The 27,292-nt window shown below is 50.0% G+C and overlaps 1 protein-coding gene across 3 annotated transcripts in view; it reads left to right on the forward strand.

The window, feature by feature from the left end:
• Nucleotides 1–27,292, forward strand: part of PLCG2 (phospholipase C gamma 2) — a 137,793-nt gene that overhangs the window by 72,566 nt on the left and 37,935 nt on the right. For all 3 annotated transcript variants that reach the window (XM_006754468.2, XM_006754465.2, XM_006754467.2), the window contains 14 exons: nt 2,579–2,680; nt 3,403–3,521; nt 4,963–5,048; nt 6,092–6,212; nt 6,605–6,773; nt 9,662–9,766; nt 11,049–11,138; nt 11,742–11,917; nt 13,607–13,807; nt 14,709–14,828; nt 18,970–19,150; nt 20,622–20,693; nt 24,808–24,917; nt 25,978–26,074. In XM_006754468.2, coding sequence (XP_006754531.1) covers nt 2,579–2,680; nt 3,403–3,521; nt 4,963–5,048; nt 6,092–6,212; nt 6,605–6,773; nt 9,662–9,766; nt 11,049–11,138; nt 11,742–11,917; nt 13,607–13,807; nt 14,709–14,828; nt 18,970–19,150; nt 20,622–20,693; nt 24,808–24,917; nt 25,978–26,074 — 1,749 coding nt within the window. The remainder of the gene's footprint in view (nt 1–2,578; nt 2,681–3,402; nt 3,522–4,962; nt 5,049–6,091; nt 6,213–6,604; nt 6,774–9,661; nt 9,767–11,048; nt 11,139–11,741; nt 11,918–13,606; nt 13,808–14,708; nt 14,829–18,969; nt 19,151–20,621; nt 20,694–24,807; nt 24,918–25,977; nt 26,075–27,292) is intronic.

Genomic DNA, 27,292 nt, shown 5'->3' on the forward strand with positions numbered 1-27,292 from the left:
TTTTTATTGATTTCAGAGAGGAAGGGAGAAGGAGGGAGAGATAAAAGAAACATCAGTGATGAGAGAGAATCATTGACCGGCTGTCTCCTGCATGCCCCTTGCTGGGGATCGAGCCAGCAACCTGGGCATGAACCCTGACCAGGAATTGAACCATGACCTTCTGGTTCATAGGTCAACTCCCAGCCACTGAGTCACACTTGCCAGGCTAATTACTCACTTTCGTGGGGAGCTAGTGACGTGTTACACACATATATTCATGACCAAAGGCTTTTCTGAAAGAAAGGGTTTATTGAGCCCAATGCCGGCCAGAAAAGGGCCAGGGCCTGGGGCACGCAGCCTGTGCAGCTGGCAGGGCTGGTGGGGACAACGGTGCTTGCTGTCCTGGAGCTGAGGGGCTCGTCCGGGAAAACAGTGCGGGGAAGAAAGGTGTAAGTTGCTTAGAAAGAAGGCACATTGGCTGTAGATAAAGGGGGAGAGGGTGAATCGGGCTGATTCCGGGGAAGGGCAGAGTCTGAAAAGAGGAAGTGAGTGCTCCTTGGATTGGTGGTGGGAAGCAGTCAGAAGGTTCATTTGTAAAGGAGAGGCGGAGGCGCCTGGTGGTCGGCGGCACCTGGCTGTCCTCTTTAGGTAATGGTGGGAATGGTCGCCTGGACGTGTATTCACGGTTCCAACATGCACGCAGGATGGCACACAGTCTTTTGTTGGTTTTTCCCTGCATTTCACGGATTAACCTGTTTTGTCCCTTCCTTCCACCCTCCAGTTGGCTCTTACAGCTCAGACTTTTCTCCTTGTCAGCAGTTACATGGCTAACCCCCTGGGGACAAGTGGCCTTACAGCCCAGAATTCACCACCCAGTGCTGCTTAATTTATTACAGGGGGGAGAATGACAAGCTCTCCCCATCCTCATCCCCTCCCGCCCCCACCTCCCGCCATCCCCAGCCCCTTCGCTGCGCTGTCCTCGGAGATCAGGGATACAGGCTGCAGCTCTTCACATGCAAGACAGCCCCTGAGCATCTGTGTGAGTGTGATAGGGGCTCCAGACATGATGACAGAGATGGGGGCCCTGAGCCATCAGCTGGCTGACCCTTAATGTCCCATGTGCCGGTGCTCTGTGGGGTGATGGCATGAAGCAGAGCCAGTCACTGAGGACATCTGTTTGGTGTGATGGATGCGCACATGTGGAGTAGTCACTGTAACACGTGGTGTGTAAACTAGTACGAGTTTTCTAGAAAGTGCTTTGGCAATATGCAATTAACATGAAAACTTTGAAAAAAGGTTAATATACTTTGATTAAATAATTGCCCTCCTAGGAACTTATCCTAAAGCAACAACAGCAACGTTTTCAGCAGAAATGAAAACTTGGAACTAATCTAAATTTCCGTGAAGGGACCGGTTAACTATGCCCCAGTCCAGCTGTGGGAGGGGTGGGCCACGCTATAGAAAGGGGGTGAAGAGGAAGACCCCAAAACTGATGTGCCTGAGTTGGTCTCAAGCTCAACGTTGGGGTCAAATTCTTTAATGACTCGACATCTCAATTTCCCCATTTATTGGACGAGGAGAATAATAAGTATCTCCTGGGGAAGAAGAAAAGGGCTCAATAAACCCTTCCTTTCAGAAAAGCCTTTGATCATGAATATATGTGCGTAACACGTTACTAGCTCCCCACAAAAGTGAGTAATTAGCCTGATGAGGAAGCTTTGTAGAAGGAAGGAGGAAGCTTCTGGCCTTGGGGGGCCATCGAGGCCTGGCATGGCCTTTGCATAAAGGATCCTACAATTTGAGTCTCATGTTTTAATATTCAAAGATTTTAGCACTTCTGTATTCAAACGAACTGGCTGCTCCCCAGCCGCCCAGCTGCTTTGTGTCCCTTATCCAAGTAGATTTGCAAAAATCAACAGCAAGGCTCATTGTTGACGTGCACCCGCATTGCCAGGGGGGCCATTTCTCCGCCACCTCATTTGTGTCTGTCCTTCAGCTCTTCTCTCTTTCACACATCCTGGCCCGACCCTTCTCACCCAACCACATGTACATCTGACAGCACATTTGCTTTCATTATTCTTATCGATAGAGCCTTTAGAATACTCGTAGCCTGGAAAGCATTAGTCAAAGTTGAGTGTGTGGGTCCTGTTTCTTCCCTGTGCTGATGAATACTTGGGGGGTTAGGGTTTGGAGAGGAACACAATAAAGTTACTTTATAGTATGCATCCTCACGGAAACTCTGTGCAAGGATATTACCACTCCACATAAGGCAGTGATGGTGAACCTTTTGAGCTCGGCGTGTCAGCATTTTGAAAAACCCTAATTTAACTCTGGTGCCGTGTCACATATAGAAATTTTTTGATCTTTGCAGCCATAGTAAAACAAAGACATATTTTTGATATTTATTTTATATATTTAAATGCCATTTAACAAAGAAAAATCAACCAAAAAAATGAGTTGTGTCACAGGTTCGCCATCACTGAGTCGTAATGGATGCAGAGGAGCAGAGGATGCGCCTTGCTGGGGTCAGCCAGGCGCGTCGCCCTCATGTCTGACATTGCTTCTTTTGGTGAAGTCTTGTTTTCTTTGTCATTCTAAGGAACTTTGGGCTCAGGATGTGAACAAAGTCCGTGAGAGGATGACAAAGTTTATCGACGACACGATGAGGGAAACTGCGGAGCCCTTCTTGTTTGTCGATGAGGTGAGTGGGCTCCTGGTGAGCTGTTCCTCTGGGGCTGGTTTTTTTCAGTCTTTCCTTTTTTTCCTTGTCTATTGACCTCGTTTCCTGGGTGCGTTTCTTGTTTTGGCCACTAGAGGGCGTCTATTGCCCAGGCGCGCATTGTAAACACACCAAATTCAAAGGTTTTGGGGTTCCTGTGAGCTGTTGAAATGGTTGCACTTGGCCCTGAGTGAGGCAGCAGCGTGGGTAAGACGGAGGGAGAACTGGGAGCTCCTGTTATCTGTACGGTTGTTCCCAGGAAGCAGAATGTTCCCCAGTGTCACTCAATCTTCTGATTTTTTTTAAAAAAGGGTCATGCATCGGCATATGACATTTCCTGCCTTTTAAATGTTGTGATGCAATGTTAATGTTTTGTTTATCAAGTTGGCAGGTTCACAAATGTTTATGGTATTATTACACCTTAAGACTTATTATATATAGGAAGCATATACTCTTGTAGTAACAAATATTTTAGGGTACACATTAATAAGGAAAGCATTGTGTAGGTCAGTGGCACAGGTGTCAGTACAGCCTGTTGGTCTGTGAGTCCCTGCATGGAAACGTGGGTCAGATGGCCTGGAGACTATCTGCAGTTAACGTGTCAGAGCTACCTCTTCCCCGTGCGGGTCAGACCAGAAAGAACCAGATAGCACCCTCCTCATCTTCCATCGTGATGATCCGCTCTTTGTGTTTGTGGTACCTAGTTCCTCACGTACCTGTTTTCACGGGAGAACAGCATTTGGGATGAGAAGTATGACGTGGTGGACATGCAGGACATGAACAACCCCTTGTCTCATTACTGGATTTCCTCGTCACATAACACGTGAGTTTTGCCACCGGCCTGGGAGGGGCTGCCCACGAAGGGCGAGACGGCGGACGTTCCTGTGCGCCGCTTTGGCAAAGTGTGCAGGTAGAGCGCAGGGACACGCTGCTCAGACTGGAAGAGACAAACGCTTCTGGAAGGGGTGGGGGAATGCTCCCCTCTTTCCCAGTTGGCATTGCAAGGATCTTTTTTTTTCCAGTGGCCCTAAGAAGCCAGTCGGCAAAGCTGGTTTGCATGGTTTGGACAACTCATAGTAGCCACAGCAAAGCAACTGAATTAGTCACTGCACTGATATTTACTGTCTACCCTGTGCTTGCTGGGTACTGGGTATATAGCAGTGAGCAGGTAGGACAGAGCAGCACTGCTATCGTGTGCTTGGAGGGGAAAAGACCTCCTTTGAGTCTTAACAAAGGAAAGAAGTTGGTGAGAGAACAGGTGGTGAGGAGAGGAAGATGGTTTTAGACTGAGGCGTAGCGTGTGCAAAGGTCCAGGGGCAGGAGGGACTGAGAGGGGTCTGTTACGGGTTGAGTGGAATCTTTAAGTGGCAGCAGGGGGTGGGGGGCAGTGGAGACCACTGGTGGCTTTTAAGCCAGAGAGCAACATGCTCAAATTTACATCTTTGGAAGATTGCCTTGATTGCAAAAAAGAAAACAGATGGGAAGAGAGAAATGATGTTGCACTCAAGTTTCACTATTAGTCTGCCTTATAAGGTGGGAGGGTGCAGGCCTTGGATCCTGGGCACCCGAAGAGCTGTAGCTTTGTGGTTTTTCAAGGGTCATTCCAGGCAGGAGTTTGTAAGAAAGCCCTTAAGCTTATCTCCAGGCACTCTGGGAGGTACAGTCTGGCTCAGGGGCAGATTGATTTAATAGTTCTCTCTTCCCCACCATGTCCATTGATCTAAGAGTTGTGTCTTAGCATGGTGAATTCTACCAAACCCAGAAGACATTTAAGGAACATAAACTCTTCAAAGGGGGAACATGGTGAGGAGGAAAGTGCATAAGAATATGTATTTTTATGTCTGGTGGACATAGTTCATGGCATAGTAAATTCCACCTATAGTTGTTGGCCACCTACCTCTTCATGGCTGGCTCCCTGATATCAAAATGGTGGCCCATCTCTGCCCCCTTTAGATTGAGGGCCAGTGGGTAGCCAAGGGAGGGTTGTTAATTTATCAGCCACCATGAATCTCACTCCTGACACTCTTTGACCCCGTTCCCCAAAGAACACATGGTCTTGACCCCACACTTGGATCACCAAGGTGGTTATTGCTCACATCTGTGATTGTTGCCTGAGTCTAAGGCGAGGCCACACAATGGCAAGTGTCTGGCCCAGATCCTAACCGCGGGTCTTTCTAGACAGGAAGAACTCAGGCCTTTGGGAGCTTGGGCTGAGAAGTTCCCCAAGGACACCCTGAGGTGCAGGCCCGCCTCCTCTCCTTCAGGTACCTCACAGGTGACCAGCTGCGGAGTGAGTCGTCCCCGGAGGCGTACATCCGCTGTCTGCGCATGGGCTGTCGCTGCATTGAGTGTGAGTAGCCCTTTCCTGGTGGAGGTAACACCTACTGAGAATTGAAGCCAATTGTCACTGCCAACAAGTCCTCAGCTCGTTGGCGCCCCCTACAGGCCAAGAGCCCAAGTCGCTCTCTGGGTCCAGAGCCTGGAGGAGGCTGGTGCTGGGGAACCATGTGGCTGTTCAGTGACTTCTGCTCCCTCTTGCTGAGCCCACCTGCCCCTCAGCTGGCTCAGCCATGGATGCCATCCTGACCGTTCTGGTCATGGTTGCTCACAGACACCCCAGCACAGGTGACTCCAAGCACCTGCACACACCCAGGACCCAGCTCTTCCCCCCTCCTCCTCACCTCTTGCTCCTGGCCTGACTTGACCACCAGCGGCTCAAAGGTGTATTAGGCTGGGAAAAGACACAAACCACTGATTTAGGCTCCAATTTTATTTTAAATAAATTCATCATAGTATGAAACTCTAACGGCAGTTATTTCTACAGCGTGTTGCCTAGTTTATACTTTCCCCCCTCAGGAAAGAGCAAATGTGAAAAAAATTAAGTTTGAAACTGTCAGCTCCGGTTACCTCTGGGGGATGAAGATATAGGGATGCTCACCTTCTACATAATCTAGTTCTGTTTGAATATTTTACTGCGAACCTTTAAGGATAAATTTTCACATTGCTGCATATTCTTTCCACTAGCAGAAAAAGCCAAGCCAAGGTTTAGACAAGTAACATCAGAAAATAAAACACAATGTCAATATCGTTTTCGATGAGAAACATTTAAAACAGCTTCTTTTGGACAAATGTATTGCATTACAAAAGGACCTTTAATTAAACAACCAAAATCTCCCCATCACCGCACAGGTAACACATGTCACAGGTAACACCCGTCCTCATGTTGGTGCTGCTGAGTGTGATTATTAGGTTTGGCTCCCATGTTCTAGCAGCTGAGCTGGCGTGGGGGTCAGGGCTGAGTTCGTGGCTGGCCGGGCGCATGTCCACCATCAGTGTGCTCGTGAGGTGGAGAGTGACGGACAGGTGGTGAGGCTGCCCGCTTCTCCCCCACAGTGGACTGCTGGGACGGGCCCGACGGAAAGCCCATCATCTACCACGGCTGGACCCGGACCACCAAGATCAAGTTTGATGACGTTGTGCAGGCCATCAAAGACCACGCCTTTGTCGCCTCAAGGTCAGTTTGTCTGGCTTCCAGGTGTTTCACTTTTAAGGAAAAGGAGGCAAAGGTTGAGCAGACAGAGACCCCTCCCTCTGCCCACCCACAGACACACACAGAGCTACAAACACACCAGCCTGGGCTCCATCCTGAGCCAAGTCACTACCGAGTCCTCAGCCGAGTGATGGCGCCCCCTTCAGGCCAAGAGCACAAGTCACTCCCTGGTTCCAGAACCTGGAGGAGGCTGGTGCTGGGAAACCATGTGGCTGTTCATTGACCTCTGCTCCCCTGCCTGAGCCCACCTGTCCTCTGCTGGGCAGACAAGGTTAGGGTCCCCGGCAGCTCTGCCAGGCAGGCACAGGCGGGGTGCCTGCCCCCTTGCTGAGCCGGCCGGCCCCTGCCGCCCGCAGCTTCCCCGTGATCCTGTCCATCGAGGAGCACTGTTGCGTGGAGCAGCAGCGCTACATGGCCAGAGTGTTCAAGGAGGTGTTTGGTGACCTGCTGCTGACGAAGCCCACGGAGGCCAGTGCTGACCAGCTGCCCTCGCCCAGCCAGCTGCGGGAGAAGATCATCATCAAGGTAGGCGGCCTCGGGCTGCTGTCACTCATTCGGGAGAGCCAGAGGCTCCGGGCCCAGGCTCCAGGTCCCACTGCCCCGTCTCACACGGCTCTCCTTACTACCCAGTGACCCTCACAAGGTCATTTAGCCTCTGGGTGCCTCTGTGTTCTTGCTGGTCTGGGAGGGGGCGGGGATACTAATAGAACCCGCACGGCTGGTGTGCTGTGAGCATAATGTGAAGGAATGCCTGCAGGCGCTTAGGGCTGCACCTGTGCCTTTGCGGGCGCTACCCACACGTAAATATTAACGCGGTCATTCATTCTTTTGGCAAACTTTCCCCACGCCCCTCTCTGAGTCACGTGCAAGGTGCCAGGGGTGTTCAGGGACCCAGGCACTGTTCTTGCCCACAGGAGCTCCCAGTCCAGTGTGGGAGATGGACCGGAGATGCACAGTTGCCCCCAAAAGGCTGCGTGCACTAATGGGGGGCCTGCCAAGTACTGCGGGGAGAAATGAGTGATTGCTGTGCCCAAGAGTGACAGGGATGCCAGGGGCACGGTGGCATCTGGGTACTTGAATTACTAGGATAAAGAGACCAGGTATACAGAGGCTTAAAGCGTATGAGCTTATCTCTTCCTCATCTGAGGGAGAATGTTCTGGAAGCTTGGAGCTCTGGCCCACAAGGTAATCCAGGGACGCAGAGTCCTTTTCTACAGTCCCCCAGGGAAGGGGTTTTCAGCTGGGGTTCCACAGGCCTCCAGAGAATCCACAGATAGAATTCAGGACGGTTGACATGTGAACTTTGGGGGAAAAATATTTTCTCTTTGTTTTGATTAACCTGCAAGTAAAACTTAGCATCTCCCTCCATTATCAACATTGGCAACAAGCCAGGTGGGGCTTTGCCACCCGCAGAAATCATGGTTAATTTCATATCACATGTGCAGTTCCTGCAGGTCTCTCAGAATAACACTGTGCTGGTCACCACTTGCAGATGATGGTAGTTATTAGTCTGCCTCTAGATTGTGTGCAAGCCATTAGTAAAGATAACACATCTTTAGGCCTTTGCAGATATTTTTTATTTAACATCCTAAGAACTACATTTCAGTTTAATTAGTTTCTCTTATAATCTCATGCATTATAAACATTATTCTGAGATTGGGGTCAGACTTCAGTGGGCCTCCGGGGCACACGTGCCGGGCACCGTCCTGGTGTGGGTGGTCCAGCTCCAGGCCACAGGAAGGGGAATGTGAAGGGGTGCGGGGCCAGCGATTTCCCGTAAACGTGTGGATGTCAGTTGTACATGTGCCAGTCCGTCCTGTTTGGTGTGCGAGAACTTAGTCACAGGATCTTGCACGCCACCTATGAGAGAGCCTGGGATATGCAGTCTTGGGGTGGGCAGCCATCAGTGAAAGGAGTGAGATGGAGTTCATTGTCAATTAGCAGGCTGATATGGAAGGATGGATAGGTGCTCACTAGGTAGATTTTGTCCCTGAGTCACCAAGATACACTGGGAACAATCCCAATGGGCCAGGAGGTCACGGTCTACTGGGGAGACGTACCCATCCACAGGTAGCACCCAACAGTATAAGGGGGCTTGGTGCCCTCGGGTCTAAAGCACCAGGCTATTTGGAGGATTGGGCTGAGATCCTGGGCGGTTTTCATTGAGACACAGAGGGGAGGCAGGACTAGAGGTGGAGGGGGCAAAGCCAGGCAGGGCCCACAGCATCTCAGGCATGGTGTCAGTGAGTCTTCAGGGGCCTCATTGCATTTCTCTGTTCCCAGCTCATTTGTTGCTACCTCTACCTCTGCTTCCAGTAGGACAGCTCTCTGTCCCCAGTGATTTTCAGCTCTCGTTCTAGAGCACCCATTGCCTCGTCTGTGGTACTTCATGGTTCATCCTTCCCATTTCAGGGAAAGGGGGTGGAAGTAGCATTTGTGACACAACCAGTATGTGCCACACTGGTACCAGGCTAGGCATGGGCGTATTCTTTTTTTTAAATTCTATCTCACCATAACCCTGGGAGACTTGCCCAGGCCCTCAGGCCCCACTTAGCGATGTGGACACTGAGGTCTAGAGGTGAAATGACTCACTCAGCTGAGGGTACACAGTTCCTGCCAAAGAAACAATTCAAGGCTGTTCAAAACGGAACACGTCTGCCATGCTTTGCTGTTTGCAGGCATCATACATGTCCCTTGGCTGAGAGGATCCTGCAGGGTGTCATGACACCCAGTTCATAGAGGAGGTTATCGAGGCTGAGAGATTGTCATGTGGCCAAGGTCACACGGCTAGGCAGGTGACAGGCCTTGATTTCAAACCCAATCCTGCACTCTCTTCACCAGGTCACCGCACCCTGAGCTTTTCAAGTGCTTGTCTAGGCGGGTGGTCAGGATTCACACAGGCGAGCGTATTGTTGTCGCCATGTTCGTCTCACAGATGAGAACGTGAGGATCAGAGAAGTGTGGCCACCTGCCCCGGGTCACACAGCCGATAAGGTAGCAGCAGTGCTGTTGGCACCAGGTCCTCTTCCTCTGCCTCCTCAGTGTGCCTTCCACCACCCCGCACCTCTAGATAGAAGACAAGCAGATAGGTGCACAGAAACACATAGATAGAAGACAAGCAGATAGGTGCACAGAAACACATAGGACCAAGGGTATGAACAATAACTACCAGGGGCTAGAGGGTGAAGGGGTGGGAAGGGGAGTGTGGGCTATTTTCAGATCAGGGATTTGAGGAAAGCTCCTCTGAGGAGGGGACACCGAGCACAGAGCTGAATGCAGGGAGAGGAGCCAGGCGGAGAGGACAGACCGTGCAAAGGCCCTGAGGTGTGGCGTTGCGGACGGATGCTTGCTGGCTCAAACCACCTACACTTGGGCCTCCAGGGAGACGGGCTCTCTGTATTTTTCCCCCTCAGCACAAGAAGCTGGGCCCCCGAGGCGACGTGGATGTCAACATGGAGGACAAGAAAGATGAGCACAAGCAGCAGGGGGAGCTGTACATGTGGGACCCCATCGACCTGGTGAGCCTTTCGCACCCCTTCTCAAGCCTTGCGTGTGTACGAGGCCTGCTGCAGGGCTCGGAGGATCTCCCTGTCTGACTCCCATTGTGACCCCAATGAATTATAATGAAACTTTTCTTTTCTTTTCTTTTCCTTTTGTATTTTATTTTGAAATAACTTTGTATTCAATATACTTTACTATATATTTACACTCCCCTGACACACACACAATGAATATAACCCTTCACCCAGATTCCCCAGAGACTAACACCCTACGTAATCAGAGTATAATTTTATAACCGGGAAGTTACCATTGGCACAGCACTACTAACTCACGAGCCTTACTTCAGCATCACCAATTTGTCCGCTAGCGTCCTTTTTCTAGTCCAAGGACCAGTTCGGGCATTTAGTGGGCCTAACTCCTCAGTATCTTCCAATCTGAGATGCTGCCACTGGCAACCTTTTTTAAAAATATATATTTTTATTGATTTCAGAGAGGAAGGGAGAGGGAGGGAGAGATAGAAACATCAATGATGAGAGAGAATCATTGGTTGGCTGCTTCCTGCACACTCCGCACTGGGGATTGAGCCCACAACACGGGCATGTGCCCTGACCAGGAATCGAACCTTCTGGTTCATAGGACAACGCTCAATCACTGAGCCATGCCGGTCAGGATGGTAACCTTATTTTTTGATGAGAATAAGGCATAGACGACCCTCAGTCACTGAGCCATGCCGGTCAGGCTGGTAACCTTATTTTTTGATGAGAATAAGGCATTTTGAGTGCTAACACCACTTCTCATATCCTTTAATCTAACATGCAAATCCATTTTTACACAACTATTCTTAATATCCTAGAAATAAACATTAAAAATGGCTAAAATTTAAATAAAGAATTAAATCACAATTAAATGTTGGAGAAAGGTTCTCTAAACAATCTGGCAGAGAAATCCTTAAAAAGTGAATGAAATAGGAAAAGACAGTCAGGAGGACATGAAAATCAACGCCACCATTCACAAAGGCTTCAAATGAAATAGAAATTTGATATTAAGTCGTATCTACCCTTGCATACACTGAATAGAAAAGGTTCTGAAGATGCCAAAAGAAACCCAAAATAAATAGATGTTTTCAAAGAAATGTCTCAAAGGAGATCAGATTTTGTGAAACCACCATGAATGTCTATGAATGTGGGAAAGGCTAGCCCCCAGGGAATGCTGGGATGATGATGCCAGGCAGGACTCTGGGCCCCAGAATTGATAGGGTAGAGACTTTGGGGAGGAGCTAACGCTGGTTTTACTTTCTAGAAATGGACTCGGCACTACTGCGCCATTGCCGATGCCAAGCTGTCCTTCAGTGACGACATTGAGCAGACTGTGGAAGAGGAACTGCCCCAGGTAGGTGGAGACCTCCCAGATGGCTCCTCTAATCCCGCGGCCATCAGGCCTGGACGTCCTCAGCCTAAGAAGCTGCCTCTTTGGGTACCAAAGCCTCTCTGGCTCTTCTCTGATTGGCTGGCCGGCCCAGGGACTTCACCAATGAGGTTCAAGGGTCTTTCCTGCTCTTTGAAGAGCCTGAGTGGCATTTGCTCCCTCCAGAGGATGAGGTCATTTGGATATTTTGTCCAGCCCCACCCCTGGCCTTGTCCCCAGCTTTCCTGCCCTCTCCCCTCAGGCTGCTGGCCGCCTTTGGTACTGTTTCTTGAGCTCCCAGGTATTTTTGCTCTCAGACTTCCTTTGCAATAGACTGAGGGCTGCACTGGGGAATGCTCTCCCCTTGTCTCAGGACTCCAGGAGGCTCCCACAGATGGGGGCTGTCTGGACTAGGTTAGCAGGCAGGGGAGGGCAGTGGAAACTGTCTTCGCAGGCCTCGGGGTGTGGGCTAGCTGAGGCCTCTGTCTGTTTCCAGTCCCCCGAGTCAGGATGCGGAGGGGGGCCAGTCTGGAGATGCTGGGGGCCTGGTCCAGGTTTTCAGAAACCCCTCCTCTCTTTGTGGCCCAGGACACGCCCCCCACAGAGCTGCATTTTGGAGAGAAGTGGTTCCACAAGAAGGTGGAGAAGAGGACAAGTGCTGAGAAGCTGTTGCAGGAATACTGCTCAGAGACAGGGGGCAAAGACGGGACCTTCCTGGTGCGGGAGAGCGAGACGTTCCCCAACGACTACACCCTGTCCTTCTGGTAATGGCCCTCTTCCCAGGGCGTGCCGCCTGCTCGCAGCTGGCCAGGGGGAGGCTCAGTGGCAGGTAGTGGGAGTGCAGGCCAGACTCGGGCAGGCCTGGACCGGAACCCCAGACCTCATTTAGTGAGCTATGTGGGGCAGGACTGGGTGAGGTGGGTGAGGCCTAAAAACTTAGTAAACAGATTAGTGATATTTCAGTGCAATGTTTTAAAAAATTAAAAAGTAATGCAAAAAAATCACGATGGCCCAGTCAGCGTGGCTCAGTGGTTGAGCGTCGACCTATGAATCAGGAGGTCACGGTTTGATCCCAGGTCAGGGCACATGCCCGGGTTGTGGGCTTGGTCCCCAGTGTGGGGAGTGTAGGAGGCAGCCAATCAATGATTCTCTCTCATCATTGATGTTTCTTTCTTTCTCCCTCTCTCTTCCTCTCTGAAATCAATAAAAATGTATTTTTAAAAAATCATGATGAACAAAATATCAACATAAGACAATGTGACCTCATTCATCTTCCCCTAATCCCAACCCTGGATCAGGTGATATAACCTTGAGCACTTCTCTCAATCTCCTGGATTCTCCCTCTTATTGTCTCTAAAATAGAGATTCTGAAAGCAGCCTTTTGGAGCTTTTTATGAGTTTTCTCATTCATTCTTTCACTCCTTCATCTATGCCTCATTCATGAAAAGATATTTATCAAGTGCTTGCTCTGTGGTGGGCACTTTGATTTAGCAGTGATCAGACAGACAGAGTCTCTGTCCTGATGGTGATTAGTCTAGCGGGGAAGACGACAATGAAAAAGTAATCATGCAAATGATACATAATTGTAGTTGTGCAATGAGAAAAATGCAAGATGTTATGAAAGCCTATTAGAGCGGGATCTAATGTATATTGGGGGGGGACGGGGTAGTCAGGGAAGACTCCCTGAAAGAAGTGGTGTTTAAATGGAGACCTGAAGAATCCTATATAATAAAAGCCTAATATGCAAATTGACCAAACAGTGGAATGACCTGCAGAACAACTGGTTGCTATGATGCTCATTGACCACCAGGGGGAAGATGCTTAATGCAGGAGCTGCCCCCAACCTGCAGGCCCCAAGCTCCAGGCCAGCTGGTTGCTCTGCCAAGGGAGGCAACAGGTGGTGGCAGCAGGGGGCAGTCAGGAGAGTGGGTGGCACCAGGCTGGCCAAGGCGGGTGGCAGTGGGACCCTCCTCTGCACAGATTTTGTGCATTGGGCCTCTAGTAAAAACTATAATAACAAACACAAAATCCTGATAGCGCACACATTCTTACCATGTGCCAGGCAGCATTCCAGGCACGTTTTGTGTGGGATCTCATTTAGTCCTCAGGACAACTCTGTGAGGCCGATACTGTTATTATCCCTGTGTGACCACTAAGATGATAATACAGAGGCTCAGGGAGGACAGGTCAGGTGACAGAGTCAGGATTTGAACCTAGGTCCTCTTGCTGCAGAGTAGGAGTTAAGTAGGTAAAAGGGGGCAGGGGTGGAGGAGGGAGGGAGAATGTTCTGGAAGCCTGGGGTCTATTCTAAGAGCAGAGGGAAGCTCGTGTGGCCACACCTAGTGTCCACCCCTGTCTTCAGTCTGGCCCCCGCCTGTGTTGTCTGACACCCAGGGTGCATGGAGGACAGTTGGCCAGCCTGGACACTGATGTTGTTGTCCCTCTGCCCACAGGCGGTCCGGCCGGGTCCAGCACTGCCGGATCCGCTCCACCATGGAGGGCGGGACCATGAAGTACTACCTGACTGACAACCTCATGTTCACCAGCATCTACGCCCTCATCCAGCACTACCGCGAGACGCACCTGCGCTGCGCCGAGTTCGAGCTTCGACTCACCGACCCCGTGCCCAACCCCAACCCCCATGAATCAAAGCCGTACGTGAGCCCGTGATCTCGGGCAGCACATCCATGGGTTTAGTGGGGGCAGACACCCCTGCAGATTGTGTCCACCAATCAGAAAGGCCAGTCGTGGGGTGTGCTGGGCCCAAATTCCTCGGGGTCTCTTCCAGTTCCCGCGGTGGCCACCATTTCCAAATGCCCGCTCCCCCTTGCTTTTGCCCCATTTCTTCTCCCTTCCTTCTACTTTACCTTCATAGCCCTGGATTCCCAGGCCTCGGTTTTAAGAGCTTAATTTTGGCCCAGAGATGTCTTTCTATTTGTCATAGATCATTCCTGTTTGTTCTGAACGCAAACAAGGAAAAAATAATGGTAAAAGTTTCCCCTTCATTTCTTTACTGATAAAGTGAATATCAGTTATGCCTTCCAAAGTTTTAACCAATTTTGGAAACAAAACAAAAGAAAACACATTGTTTAAGTAGGAGGTTGTTAAAGTGCACATTTCTCAGAAAGCCATGTAACTCACAGCAACTTTATTGTTGACGTCTCATCTATAGTCATACGGATTGCCTTTTAAAATTTGTTATTTCACATCTTTAAAAGTAACCACAGACCAACCACACGAAAGAACCTGTTGGGAACGCGATTCCCTGTGTTCCCTGCCTCCGATTTCCTGTGCCATCTCGGACACTGGCCCTCCAGAGCTGGGCAGAGCAGGGTCAAGTTTGGTTGATTTATTGTCTTGTGCCTCAGACAGACCCAGCACGTGGACGTTTCCCCCAGGCTGTGTGTCGATGGTCTTTTAAAAATGCTATTTGCGGAGGGTGTTGGATGGGAGGCCGTCTCCTTTCCCCAGTGGTTCCCAGGACCATATTTCAGGCGTCCCCCCCGCCCCCGGGGATGGCCCTCTCACTTGGCGGTTTCCCGGCCTCTGCTGCAGGTGGTACTACGACGGGCTGAGCCGTGGAGAAGCGGAGGATATGCTGATGAGGGTTCCCCGGGACGGCGCCTTCCTCATCCGGAAGCGGGAAGGTAGCGACTCCTACGCCATTACCTTCAGGTAAGCACATGGCTGGAGCCTGCAGCCTGCTCTCCGGAGGAGGCTCAGGAAGGCCGGGTGTGGAGAACAAAGGGGGGACTGCAGGTTTCGCTCAGTGTTCTCTCCCCAAAGGTTTACCGTAATGATGGCAATAATGATGACACACGCCGCCTACATTAATATGTGCGTTCACTGTGCTGGGCACTGGTCTGTATTCGTAATGATCTGGGACCATGATGGTTATTTTTTCAGAGGAGGAAACTGAGGCACAGGCTCGTTAAGTAACTTGCTGAAACATGCCATCAGTAAGTGGTAGGGCTGGGACTCGAACCCAGGGATGCCTGGCAGCCCGGGTCAGTGATGTCATAGATCTGATTTCCTCCCAGCTTCACTTGCCCCCCAACACTGCCAGTGGGAAGGCCATGTAGACCAGCGTCTCTAGGACTGCGGTTCTCTACTTTAATTCCAACCCCTGACACTTGATTCCTCCAGTTCCCACCAATGGCAAGGAGGTCAGGTTCAGATCCAGTTCTTCATCTGTCCTCCCAGCCCCAGTGGAGGCTTAACGATGCTGACAGAAGGCTGGCTGCTGTATGAGTTCCTAGCTGATGTCCAGGCACTGAGCTTCTTTGACTCTTCATCTGGTTGAGTCCTTCGCTGTAGCAATGAGGGGTAGATCCAGTCACTGCAAGTAAGGACACGGAGGCTCAGAGAGGTAGAGTGGGCTGTCTAGAGCCACACAGCCTAGTCCTGGCTGAGCCAGAATTTCAGACGCGGGTCAGATTGGGCCTGCCGCTGTTTTGCTCAGTCTGCATGGTGATGTTAAAAACTGAGAAATTACACTTGAAAATTCAGATTGCTTCTTAGGAAAAATGGGAGGTGACAGCTCTGGGCCCATGTGCCCGTCTGGTAATGGTGGTTACCTGCTGACAGTAGGGGCCCTGGTGTGCCCAGGCTGCTCCTCCTTGGTTACCCTGTCCCAGTTATTCCTGGGAGGGGGTGTGTGATTGTCATTATCCCTGCCGATACTGAAGACCTACTATGTGCTGGCCCTGGCCCACATGGCTCTTTTGTGGTTTGTGCTGCCAAAAGGGAGGCCCTGGGCTACTTGGCATGGGCTGTGCCCTTTGCTCTTAGCGGTGCCCCTCTGCCTGGATGGGAAGTGGGCTGGTTTCACTGAACATCTGCACCAGCCACCATGCTGGGCGTTGGGGGTCATGTTGTAGTCCTATCAGTCTGTCAGGATACTGTTGGGTAAAGGGACAGAGCCAAACGCAGTGACTGAAACAACCAAAATAGGTCGGAGTTGTTGGCTTCCAGCTGAGATGCTCCGACAGGCCTGGGTGCAGGCTGCACCTGTCAGTCCTCAGGTCTCCTTGCGTCATGCTGCTCCTCGCTGTGGCTTCATCCCCAGGTGGCAGTGCCTCTGGGCGCCAGGACAGTGTGCAGCAGAAAGGATGAGTCCTGTGATGTACTCCCCTCTGGCCCCTGCTTGAGCTGGGTGCCGTGATTCTGATCGGGCACCTTTGAGCTGGCAGTGGGGTTGGGGTCGCTTTACTGGAACCGTGTAGATGAAGACGAGGCGGGGGGTGGGGCCCCCAGATGATGCTTGATTTACGTACGTCCACCATTCTGTTTGCATGTTTGTCCTCCCATGAGATTGGAGGCACCCTGAAAGTCAGAGTTTTTTATTTTTAGGAATCAGTGAATGTTCAGGGAGCACCTACTATGTGCTAGTCCCTGTGCTGGGCTCCAGAAATACAGGAGTGATAGCCAATGGTCTGGTGGGGATGAAGGCGTCTCATTACTCTCAAGTTTCTTGCTTTTAACCGTTTGGAAAGGCCGTTCCCTTCGCGTGGGATGGTGAACACCTGGCCTCCCCCCACTGCGTGCCCGTTGGGGGCCCTCAGTCATTGTCACAGTCAGAAAGGACACCTTTTTCCCTGGACACACACACTTTTTCATACTCGTTCTGGTCAGGGCGTGGGGTGGGCATCACTGTCCCTCTTTAAGAACCTCTGCCCCTGGGAGGATAGTCACACAGACAGATGTGTGTGATACTTGCCACAGAGAGAGGTCAGGCAGGGTGACGGGGAAATAGGCGTTCCGCGGGACGGGGGTGGGAGGTGGGGATGGGGACGTGCTCCAGGCAGAGGAGCACACAGGCCCGGAGGCGCTTCCTCCCCGACCCCCTTATGTTGGTGAGCACCTCTCCTGTGCCAGGCGCTGTCCTGACCCCTTGAGCGTATGCACTAAACTTCTGGATGGATTTCCATCCACAGCAGAGAAGCATTGGCTTTCAAATCCTTGTGAAGAGAGGACGTTGTTGTGTGGGCTGCAGGGTGGGAGGCACCCCCTGGTGGGACGAGGGGTTTCTTGGCGAAGCTGAGACCTCAGGTTGTGGTGACCACGGACTTGTGGCAACTCCCTCCAGGGCGGGCGCCTGAAATCAAAGCTCCCCTCCAGCCCTGTTCTCGTCTCCTGCTCTGGCCCAGCGCGGCTCCTGTGGGCTTGACCGTGGTCATAGTTCCCTAACCATTCATTTATTGAGCACCTCCTGGTGCGGGACACACTGCAACGGGCTTACCCCGGGCGACCTGACCGACAGCAGCCCTGACGCTGCGGGAGACGGGAGCTGTGAACCCCCAGCTGGTGGTGAGGAACCGAACCTGACCCACGTCCTTGACATCCTAGTGCCTCCCTGCCCCAAAGGGCTTTGTAAAAGGCTTTAACATTAATCTTTAATTGTATAAATATGTGTCCTCCTTATAAAAAAAGTTAAGACATTTGCAGTGAAAGTGAAAGTCCCTTGTGGTCCTGCTCACCTCCATCCTTATCCTGGTAGAGAGCGCAGGTTTCTAACGGATGTCTCCATCTAGACCAGTGGTTCTCAACCTTCTGGCCCTTTAAATACAGTTCCTCATGTTGTGACCCAACCATAAAATTATTTTCGTTGCTACTTCAAAACTGTAATGTTGCTACTGTTATGAATCGTCATGTAAATATCTGATATGCAGGATGGTCTTAGGCGACCCCTGTGAAAGGGTCGTTCGACCACCAAAGGGGTTGCGACCCACAGGTTGAGAACCACTGATCTAGACGAAAACATGTACACACCTATGTGGTACACGTGTGGGAAGTCTGTAGTGCCGTTTTGTGTGTGGGCAGTCTGTTCTACTTTTTAAAAATACAAATGGGATCGTACTACGGTTTTATTCTGCAACTTGTATTTCTACTCAGCAGTACATCTTTTTTTAAAAAAAATTATTAAAATATCACTGCAAATAAGCGACTGAAGCAGAAGTCGTCTAGCATTTTTTTTACAGGCTTTCTGAAGAAATGGCTTACACAGGATGTGTGTTTTAAATCCATAAAAAATATCTCTAAGGTGCAACATTTTTAAAAAGATGAGTAGTTCTCCCATAGTAACTGTGCTGGTGGACAGTTTTAATAAAAATGTGCTCTTGGCTGTAAAGTTAAGGTCAATACCTATTTCCCAAATGTGTCTATTCTTGCTGATAGAAGCTGAGGAGTAAGGTCGAGGCGTCTGTTCTGGTTTGGATTTTTTTTTTTTTTCTGTCTCTTGTTTCAAATGGGTGAGTGAGGAAATAAAAGACTTGTTTCCTTTTGTTGTTATTGTTGGGAGGAGCCATTGTTGCACCAGATGGGGAATTTTTTGGGTAAGATTTCAGGATTGGGGCAGGAAGTCCCAGAGTTCTAGAGTGGAGACTGGCAAACATTTTCTGTAAAGGACCAGAAACAAATATTCTAGGCCTTTCAGGCCATATGGTCTCTGTTGCAACTATTCCACGTTGCCATGGTATTGCCACAGGCAATGCATAAGCAAATGAATGCGGTCGTGTTTCCATAAAACTTTATTTACAAAAACAGGAGGTGGGCCAGATGTGGCCTGTGGGTCATAGTTTGCCAACCCTGATCTGGATGTTCCCAAAGTCAAGTCCTGTAGTTGGGGAGGAGGGGACGGGCGAGAGGAGCTCGAAAAGACCCACATCATTGTGTTCATAGGCACGTTACCCCCTGATTATGTGGTCCCCTAAGAACGGGTAGGTAGGTTGTTTCTAAGAGGTGGGGACTGTAGGTTGTACAGCAGTTGTCTGGCTGCCACAGTCTCAGTTCGTCAGCCCCATGTGGTTCCCCCCAGGGCCCGGGGCAAGGTGAAGCACTGTCGCATCAACCGGGACGGCCGGCACTTCGTGCTGGGGACCTCCGCCTACTTCGAGAGCCTGGTGGAGCTGGTCAGCTACTATGAGAAGCACGCGCTCTACCGGAAGATGAAACTGCGCTACCCCGTGACGCCCGAGCTCCTGGAGCGCTACAACATGGTAGGCAGTTGACTCGCTTGTCACCTGGTGGAATATCTTGCCTGAGGTTATAACTCATCTGTTCATTCATTCAGCAAACCTTTTATGGAGCACTGACCATGTGTCTGATGCTGCTCTCGTCCCAGGGATACAAAACTGGACACAGCGCACAAAGACCCTGCCTGCCCTCATGCTGCCTGTAGTCTAGTGTGGGGGAGATGGATAATAGATGAGATAAATTAAAAATATATACAGAGCGTTGCGGGACGGTGATACGTGCTGTGGAGACAAACACACCCGGCAGGTGGATAAGTGGATTCAGGGTGATGTGAAAGGGGTTACAGTTCTCAAAGGTGGTCTGGGAAGATCTCCCTGAGAAGGAGATGTTTGAGCAGACGTTAGCAGGGGTGAAGGAGTGAGTCATGCAGTTACGTGGAGGAAGAGCCGCAAGTACAAAGGTCCTGAGGTGAGGATGTCCCTGGAGGTGCAGAAAGCTGGGGTGGGGGCAGAACGTAATGAGATGGGGATTAATAGGCCCTGTGTGCTGGAGGGCCGTGGTAAGACACTGGCTTCTATTCTGAGCCATTGGAGGGTTCCGAGCAGAGAAGAGACCTGATCTGATTAGCGGTCCCAGTTCCTATCAGGTGCATTCATTAACTTCCGAGATTTATTGTGCATCCCCCGCGTGCCAGGAGCTCTCCTCCATCTGGGAGCACAGTGGCTGCCCTCGGGGAGTTTAGGTTCTAGGCCGGGGAGCAGTCACAGAAATAAGGTGCCCCAGGCCGTGTGAGTCACAAGGAGGAACATCAAACAGGATGGTGCATAGGGATGGGCCTTACGTTAGGTTGGGGCGGGGAGGTCCGAGAAGGCCTCTTGCGAGGATTAAAATGTGAGCTGAAAGCTGGGAGAGGCAGTGAATTGGCCATGGTTGCTGTGAAGGAAGCTTGTTCCCTATGCAGGAGCAGCGGCCACAGCCCGGAGGTGACTGAGGGACAGAACGGTGGCCGATGTGGCTGGAACCCAATGAGAGAAGCAGAGTGGGGAGAGGAGGGGAGGTTTTCAGTGTGTGCGGTAAACGTATAACCAGCTCTCTACGGAAAGAGGCCCTGGTTTGTGGCATTTGCCCATTTCCATGGTGTAAATGCTTCCAAGGTGGCCGGTTTCAAGCGGCGACCACCACAGAGTGCGAGTCAGGAAGAGAAATACAATGGGCTCCCGCACACTCAGGGTTTGTGTTTTACAAAGGTGCACAGGGCCTGGCACACAGTAGGGCAGAATAAGGCCTTTCTCATTTTGGGGTAAAATTTCTAAGTTTTGGGGAACTTCTTTATGATGTCTTAACTGTCTCTACCCACAAGGCATGAGTAAACGGTGAGGCTTCACCTCTTCTGCTAGCGGGCAGGAAAGCACAGGGCTCTGCAGCCCTTGCTCTGTCCTTGGGCTGTCCCAGGAGCAGGGATGGTTCCATTTATTTCTCTCTGTTCTTTTTCAGGAAAGAGATATAAACTCCCTGTATGACGTCAGCAGAATGTATGTGGATCCCAGTGAAATCAATCCTTCTATGGTACAGTGCCAACCTTTAATTTACACTATTTCCTGGTCGCTAGATTGACATGGAGTCCATTCTCCCCCCGCCCCCCTTCCCAGTCCCCTTGCCCCTGGTCATAATAGAGTGAGGGAACATTTTGGGAAACTTAGCCAAAAAAAAAATTTTTTTTGGAGAAAATGATTGACAATATGACATCTAGTTTCAGGCAAGAGGTTAATCGAATTCCTTCCAAATGTGACCATGCCTCGCTAAAATTCTGAGGTTTGATGAATCACCTTTGGGCCACACAGCTTCTAATTAAAAGTCTTTCAAATGTTTCTTGCTCACCAGCTGAGTGGGTGGTGTTTATAAATTCCATCTCGTTCACTGACCTTGCAGCGCGAACACCATCTCATATTCCCAGCCCGGCTGCAGTGTAACTTCCTGCAGGTAGGGCTAGATTTTACCCTCAGCCCCCAGCTCCTCCTCTCCCTGGTTTCATCTCAAATGTAGTATGAGCCTGTGGAGGAGGAATGATGTGAATTTTCTGTTTTGGGGGGGCGTTCCTGGGGCCGCCATCAGTATAAAATTCCTGATCAGAGAGGGGCCACACTGTGGGCTCTGTGGAAATCTAGAGGCAAATTTATTATTTTTTTAACTTATAATTCTTGGCCAATGCAAATTCCTTTCAGCAAGAAATGAAGTCTTGAAAAGTTGTTGGCAAATGGAGCTGTGTGCAAAATGCATTAGCTTGATAGCAAAAACTTTTATTGAAGACAGATGCTTTGGTAATGACATTGATCTGGCCTCATGTCAACGGAATGTCGGGGTGGCGGGGACCATGGTAAACGGGGGAGCACACCGCCTGCCTCAAGGGCGGCCGCTCCCCAGGGGCAGCCATCCTCGCCTCTCCAGAGAGCAGGTCAGGTCTTCTGATTTATCAAGATAAACCAATACTTTATTTATTTATTTATGGTTGAAAGTACTATATATGTCTCCCTTTTCCCCCATTGACCTCGCCCTGCCTGCTCCTGCCCCCCAGCACAGGCCCTCACCCCCCTACTGTCTGTGTCCATTGGCTATGCTCATAGGCATGCATACAAGTCCTTTGGTTGATCTCTTAACCACCCCACCCACCACCCCCGCTGCCTTTCCTCTGGGGTTCAACAGTCTGTTCGATGCTTCTATGTCTTTGGATCTATTTTTGTTCATCAGTTAATGTTCATTATACTCCACAAGTGAGTGAGATCATGTGACATTTACCTTTCTCCGACCGGCTTAAGCTAAGCCAATACTTTAGATGTTTTATGTGAAATCTCCCCATTTTTAAACCCTGGCAACTAAGTTAAGTAGTAGAGAAAATCTTCCGATTTTACATGAACCAAGCATGCTGAATTTGATTGCAAGTTGCCCAACTGAGGTGAATGCCTGAAAATAAAACTGTTACTATTAATGATTGAAAAATGGTGTAACAATTAGAAAAACACATTTGAAAACCAGAATAATAGTCAGCCCTCGTCTTGCTGTCCTAACGCAGTGGCTGTCCGCACTGCTGCTGGCTGTCCTGTCTCTCCTGGTCTTTGCCTGTATTTTACAGTCTCCACCACCGGCATCTGTCATTTTTATTCTGCTTTGCTCGCTTGCCACTTGGTCATGGGTGGGCTTCTCTGTCGCTAATCTTCTTAATGACCTTTTTTGTCTAACCTGGTAGGCCAAGCCACTGAGATGAAATACTAGTACATGGCTTGGCATTTTAACTTGAAAAAAAGCATGTTGTCTGTGCTGTAGAATATTCTGGGTGGCTGTGCCAGTTTAGCAGTGTCCACGTCCAGTGGCCATTTGGGTCATTTCTGGTCTCTTGCTCTGCTCATTAACCCTAAAATGAACTTCTTCACCTGTGAGGCTTTGGGCATCTCTAGCATTATTTCCTTTGGATGTGTTCGTAGAATGGGAATGACTAGATAAATAATAATAGGTAACACATCCACACCACGCATCAAGCATTGTCCTAAGTACTTGACGGCTTATTAATCCTCAGAACAGCCCCCTGCGATGGGTACTAGTTTTGTGCTCATTGTACAGCGGAGGAAACCGAGGCACACAGAAGTTGAGTAATAGCCGAGACCTCATAGCTAGGAGGCTGTGGAGCTGGAATCTGGACCAAGGCAGTCTGGCTGCGAGGTGTGTGCTCTTAGCCACTTGGCATTGCTGCTGCCTACTTGGTCCAGTGATTCTGTGGGACCGTCTGTCAGGCTGGGGACTGGCTCCTTGTGGAAGCCATCATATGGCACCCCCACCTCTGCCACTGGCTGTACCTTCCTTGTGTCCTGGGAGCCTGGCAGTGACTTGTGGGGATTCATGGGGAGAGATGTAGCTCAGGTTCTGATATCCACCCTTGGAGCAAGATGGGCAGTTAGGCTCCATTTGCAGGTGGGGGAGACAAGGGCAGGAGACCTGGTTAGCCTCTGGTTGAGGGTGCCTATGGTAGAACTTGCAGAACCCAGATTAGATTGCCTTTTTTTGTTTTGCTAATCGTCACCCAGGGATATTTTTCCATTGATCTTTAGAGAGAGTGGAAGGGAGGGGGAGAGAGAAGCGTCGAGGTGAGAGAGACACAATGATTGGTTGCCTCCTACACACACCCCAAACAGGGGTGGGGATCAAGACTGCAACCCAGGTACATGCCTTCGATGGGGAATCAAAACTGACACCCTTTGGTGCGCAGGCCAACACTCCAGCCAGTGAGCCACACCGGCCGGCACCAGCTGCTGGCTGTGGAGGGACCCACAGTGCAGAAGCCCTGCGGACCAGGGCTGGGGATCAAGACTGCAACCGAGGTCTGTGGCCTTGACCAGAAACAAACCCGAGACCCTTCAGTCCGCGTGGGCCGACGCTCTATCCACTTAGCCAAACCGGCTATCTTGACTAGAAACAAACCTGAGGCCCTTCAGTCCGAGTGGGCCGATGCTCTATCCACTTAGCCAAACCGGCTAGGAATAGATTGCTTCTTAAGGAATATCATGAACTATGGCAATAACTCAGGTTGATTGATTCATCTCTGCACTCAGCCACCTACCAGCTAGTTGACCTTGGGCAAGGATACTTCATCTCTCTGAACCTCAGTTTTCTCCTCTGTAAAATGGATATAAGAACACTGCTACCTACCTGTTATGGTTGTTGGAAGTATTAAAGGAGATATAGATAAGAGACTTAGAGCAGTGTTTTGACTACAGTAAGCCCTCAATAAATGCTAGATATTATCATTTTTTGTCTTGCACTATCTCATTAAATAGTCTTAACCCTGTGAAGCATGTAAAGTTTTAATTCCCCCTTCCAGAATGGAGAAACTGAGTCTGAGAACGCCTCAAGGTTATATAGTAGTAAAGAGCAGAGCAATAATTTGAACCCACAGGTTTGACTCCATAGTCTCTGTTTGAAGGAGCAGTTTTACTAGATTCCTTGTAAAACCTGTCCACATTTCCTTGGGTGGAGTGGGGGGGGGGGGGGTAAGAGGGAAATTGCTGATCTAAACAAGTTTGACAGCTTCAGATTTTATGATTAACATTTGCTTGCTGCATGGGTATTCATTTTGCCATGGATTTATGCTTGCCACGCAGGCATTAACGCACATTATAGTGAAGAAAAATTTTATCCGGAGTAAGTTCTGGGTTGTTTGTTTCTGCCAAGATCACCTTTGGATGACTTCCATGGAGGAGTGCCTCGGTTACTCCTGCAAAATGTCAGTGTCCTGCAGGAGTCCAGTCAGAGGACCCCTGGCCTGGCTAAATATTGGTGAGGCCGAGGATGGCCAGGAGTGGTGTTGAGTTTGAACTTCTGGGAGGGTCGTTGAGCGTGGGCTCTGAGGACTTCACAGGTGGTGGTCATGGCTTACTCTGAAAGGCGTGTTGAGGAAATTGAGCAATTTGGGGTGATGGAGGTGCCCTTGGCTCTGACCAGTCCCCATCTCTACTGGTGACTTTTTGAGACTTGGGGTTCTTCGCAATGCTAGAAACGTGCCAGTAGGTGGCGCTGTAACCCTGGACTGAAGCCTCCGGCTCCCTAAGGAGAACTACATGTGCGACAGTAAATGCAGAAGCCTCCCTCTGCTCATCAGCCTGCCTGACCTTTTCCTTTTTGTTTTCCCTGAAAGCCTCAGAGAACCGTGAAAGCTCTGTATGACTACAAAGCCAAGCAGAGTGATGAGCTGAGCTTCTGCCGCGGCGCCCTCATTCACAACGTCTCCAAGGAGCCCGGGGGCTGGTAAGGTTGAGCTGCTTGGTGGATGAACTTCCCTGGTCACTTTTTGGTGGTGCGACACAAGTGCTGCCTGAGCTCTGACCCCTTTTATCTGTGTTCTGAGCTGGCTTCGACCTGTTCTACTTTCTCTGGGAAATGGCTTGATACCTTGCATGCTGTATGTAGAAAAACAAATAAACACCAATTATTATCATAGTAAATCACACACCATAATATCATATTCTATATTATTTTTATTATAATAGCAGCTAGCATTTCTGAGGTCTTCCTGTATGCCACACACTGTGCTAATTGCTTTCCGACATCATCTAACCAAATCCTCTTTACGACCCTGTGGAGTTTTTACTATGATTATCTTTACTTTCCAAAGTTCCACAGCTACTAAGTAGCACAGGCTCTTTCCATTCCATGAGCCTGGCATTATTTTAAATTCAAATTCTTATGCTACAGCCCAGTCCTGTGCCCTATGCAGTGGCCCCATCCTGGGTTGAAGACGCATTTTAGGTCAAAGGTACCTGGTGTGCTGAGGTCTGGTTAGCTCTTCCCTCTTTTCACGTGGGAAGAAAAACTTGCTGCCCAGCCATAGGCCCCCATCGTAGGTGGTTTTGTGGGGTGATTTCTACCTGAGAGCCGTAAGAATTTGTTCCTAACCATGAACACTGGCAGAGATCGAAGCACCTCACAAGATCAATATCTCATCTTACCACAAGATAGCTGAACCTGCGTTTTGCAAACAGACTGGCACAGAGAAGTACAGTAACTTGTCCAGGGCCACACAGCAGGCTGAGATTTGAAGTCAGACCTTCTGACTACAGAGCGCACGCTCTTAACCTAACTCATGTACAGGGTCCAGGAGTTTGACCAAATGGCAAGAGGATTTCCCCCCAATCCCACTCATTGCTGATGAAAAATCAGAGGATCCCTTTGAAATGCTCCATTACCTCAACACCTCTTTTGGCCATTCGGTCACTGGCCGCCTTTCTCCCACCAGCTGCTGGGTCTAAGGGACAGGAGTGGATTAACACGCCCAGCGAGGCCCTTGATGCCGTCTGTGTTTATCTAGGTGGAAAGGGGACTACGGAACCAAAATCCAGCACTACTTCCCGTCCAATTACGTCGAGGACATTTCAACGGTTGATGTGGAGGAGCTCGAGAAGCAGGTGAGTCTCGATCGTTGCAGGGAGGGACCTGCTAATCCTCGGGGAATCCACCGAGTCACCTCAGCGGTTATATTTTATACATGATGACGTGTGGTCCCCGTGGAGCCCTGAAGCAGAGTGACATGGGAATCAGGATTGCGCCCTGAGCTGTCGTGGGTGAAAGTCACTGTGACGCGCCATCATATTTTAATCAGGTTGTTCTGGGCCGGAAAGGTTTGAATATGCAGGAGGAATCTCTCTGGAGTGAAAATGGCCGAATGGGGAATATGTCCTTTGCCTAAAGCAGCTTGCAAATGAAACACATTTCGTTTGGCCAGCCAGACATTCAGAACGAACGTGCTTGGTGTCGATAAGCAAGCAGGCCAAAGTGGAAGGTGTGCTGAGGCCTTCCTGGTGACAACGCAAACCCGGTTTCTGTTTCCTGCTTCCTCTTGCCTAGCAGACTCAAAGAGAAGCTACTTTCATTGTGACAGCACTACACCAGGGATGAACTCTTTATAATGAGAGCTTTAAGGTCCTGTTTGAGCTTAAGGAATTTTCTAAGTGAGTTGGGGCAATCTGGGAAGGCTGCCTGGAGGAAGGGGCATTAGATCCTTAAAAGTCAAGTTAGAGATCAACAGCAAGAGACTGACGGAAGGGAATTCCAGGTGGAAGGTACAGCCTAAGCAAAGGTGTGGTGGTGGGAACATGATTGTGTTCAGTGTGTTCAACCTGAGGCAGAGATGTAACCCCCTTATTGCGTCTTTCCATGATGCCCCTACCCACAGAGCATTAGGAATGGGGGTTTACAGGCAATGGGCAGATGCACAGTTCTGCCAGCTCTCCTAAGACAAGGCGGTCCGTATCTCACCTGGACCCTGGGATGGTTGAGATGTACAGTGGGAGGTAGAGCTGGAAGGCTGATCGGGGCTCCTAGAAAGCCTTAAAGTCAGATGACAGCATGGATGTTGCTCCCATAGGACAGGGAGGGTCACAGAAGGTTCTTTTTTTTTTTTTAATATATTTTATTGATTTTTTACAGAGAGGAAAGGAGAGGGATAGAGAGTTAGAAACATCAATGAGAGAAATATCGATCAGCTGCCTCCTGCACAACCCCTACTGGGGATGTGCCCACAACCAAGGTACATGCCCTTGACCGGAATCGAACCTGGGACCTTTCAGTCCGCAGGCCAACACTCTATCCACTGAGCCAGACCAGTTACGGCCACAGAAGGTTCT

The sequence above is a fragment of the Myotis davidii genome, unplaced genomic scaffold, assembly GCF_000327345.1.
Source record: "Myotis davidii unplaced genomic scaffold, ASM32734v1 scaffold391, whole genome shotgun sequence".
NCBI lineage: Eukaryota > Metazoa > Chordata > Mammalia > Chiroptera > Vespertilionidae > Myotis > Myotis davidii.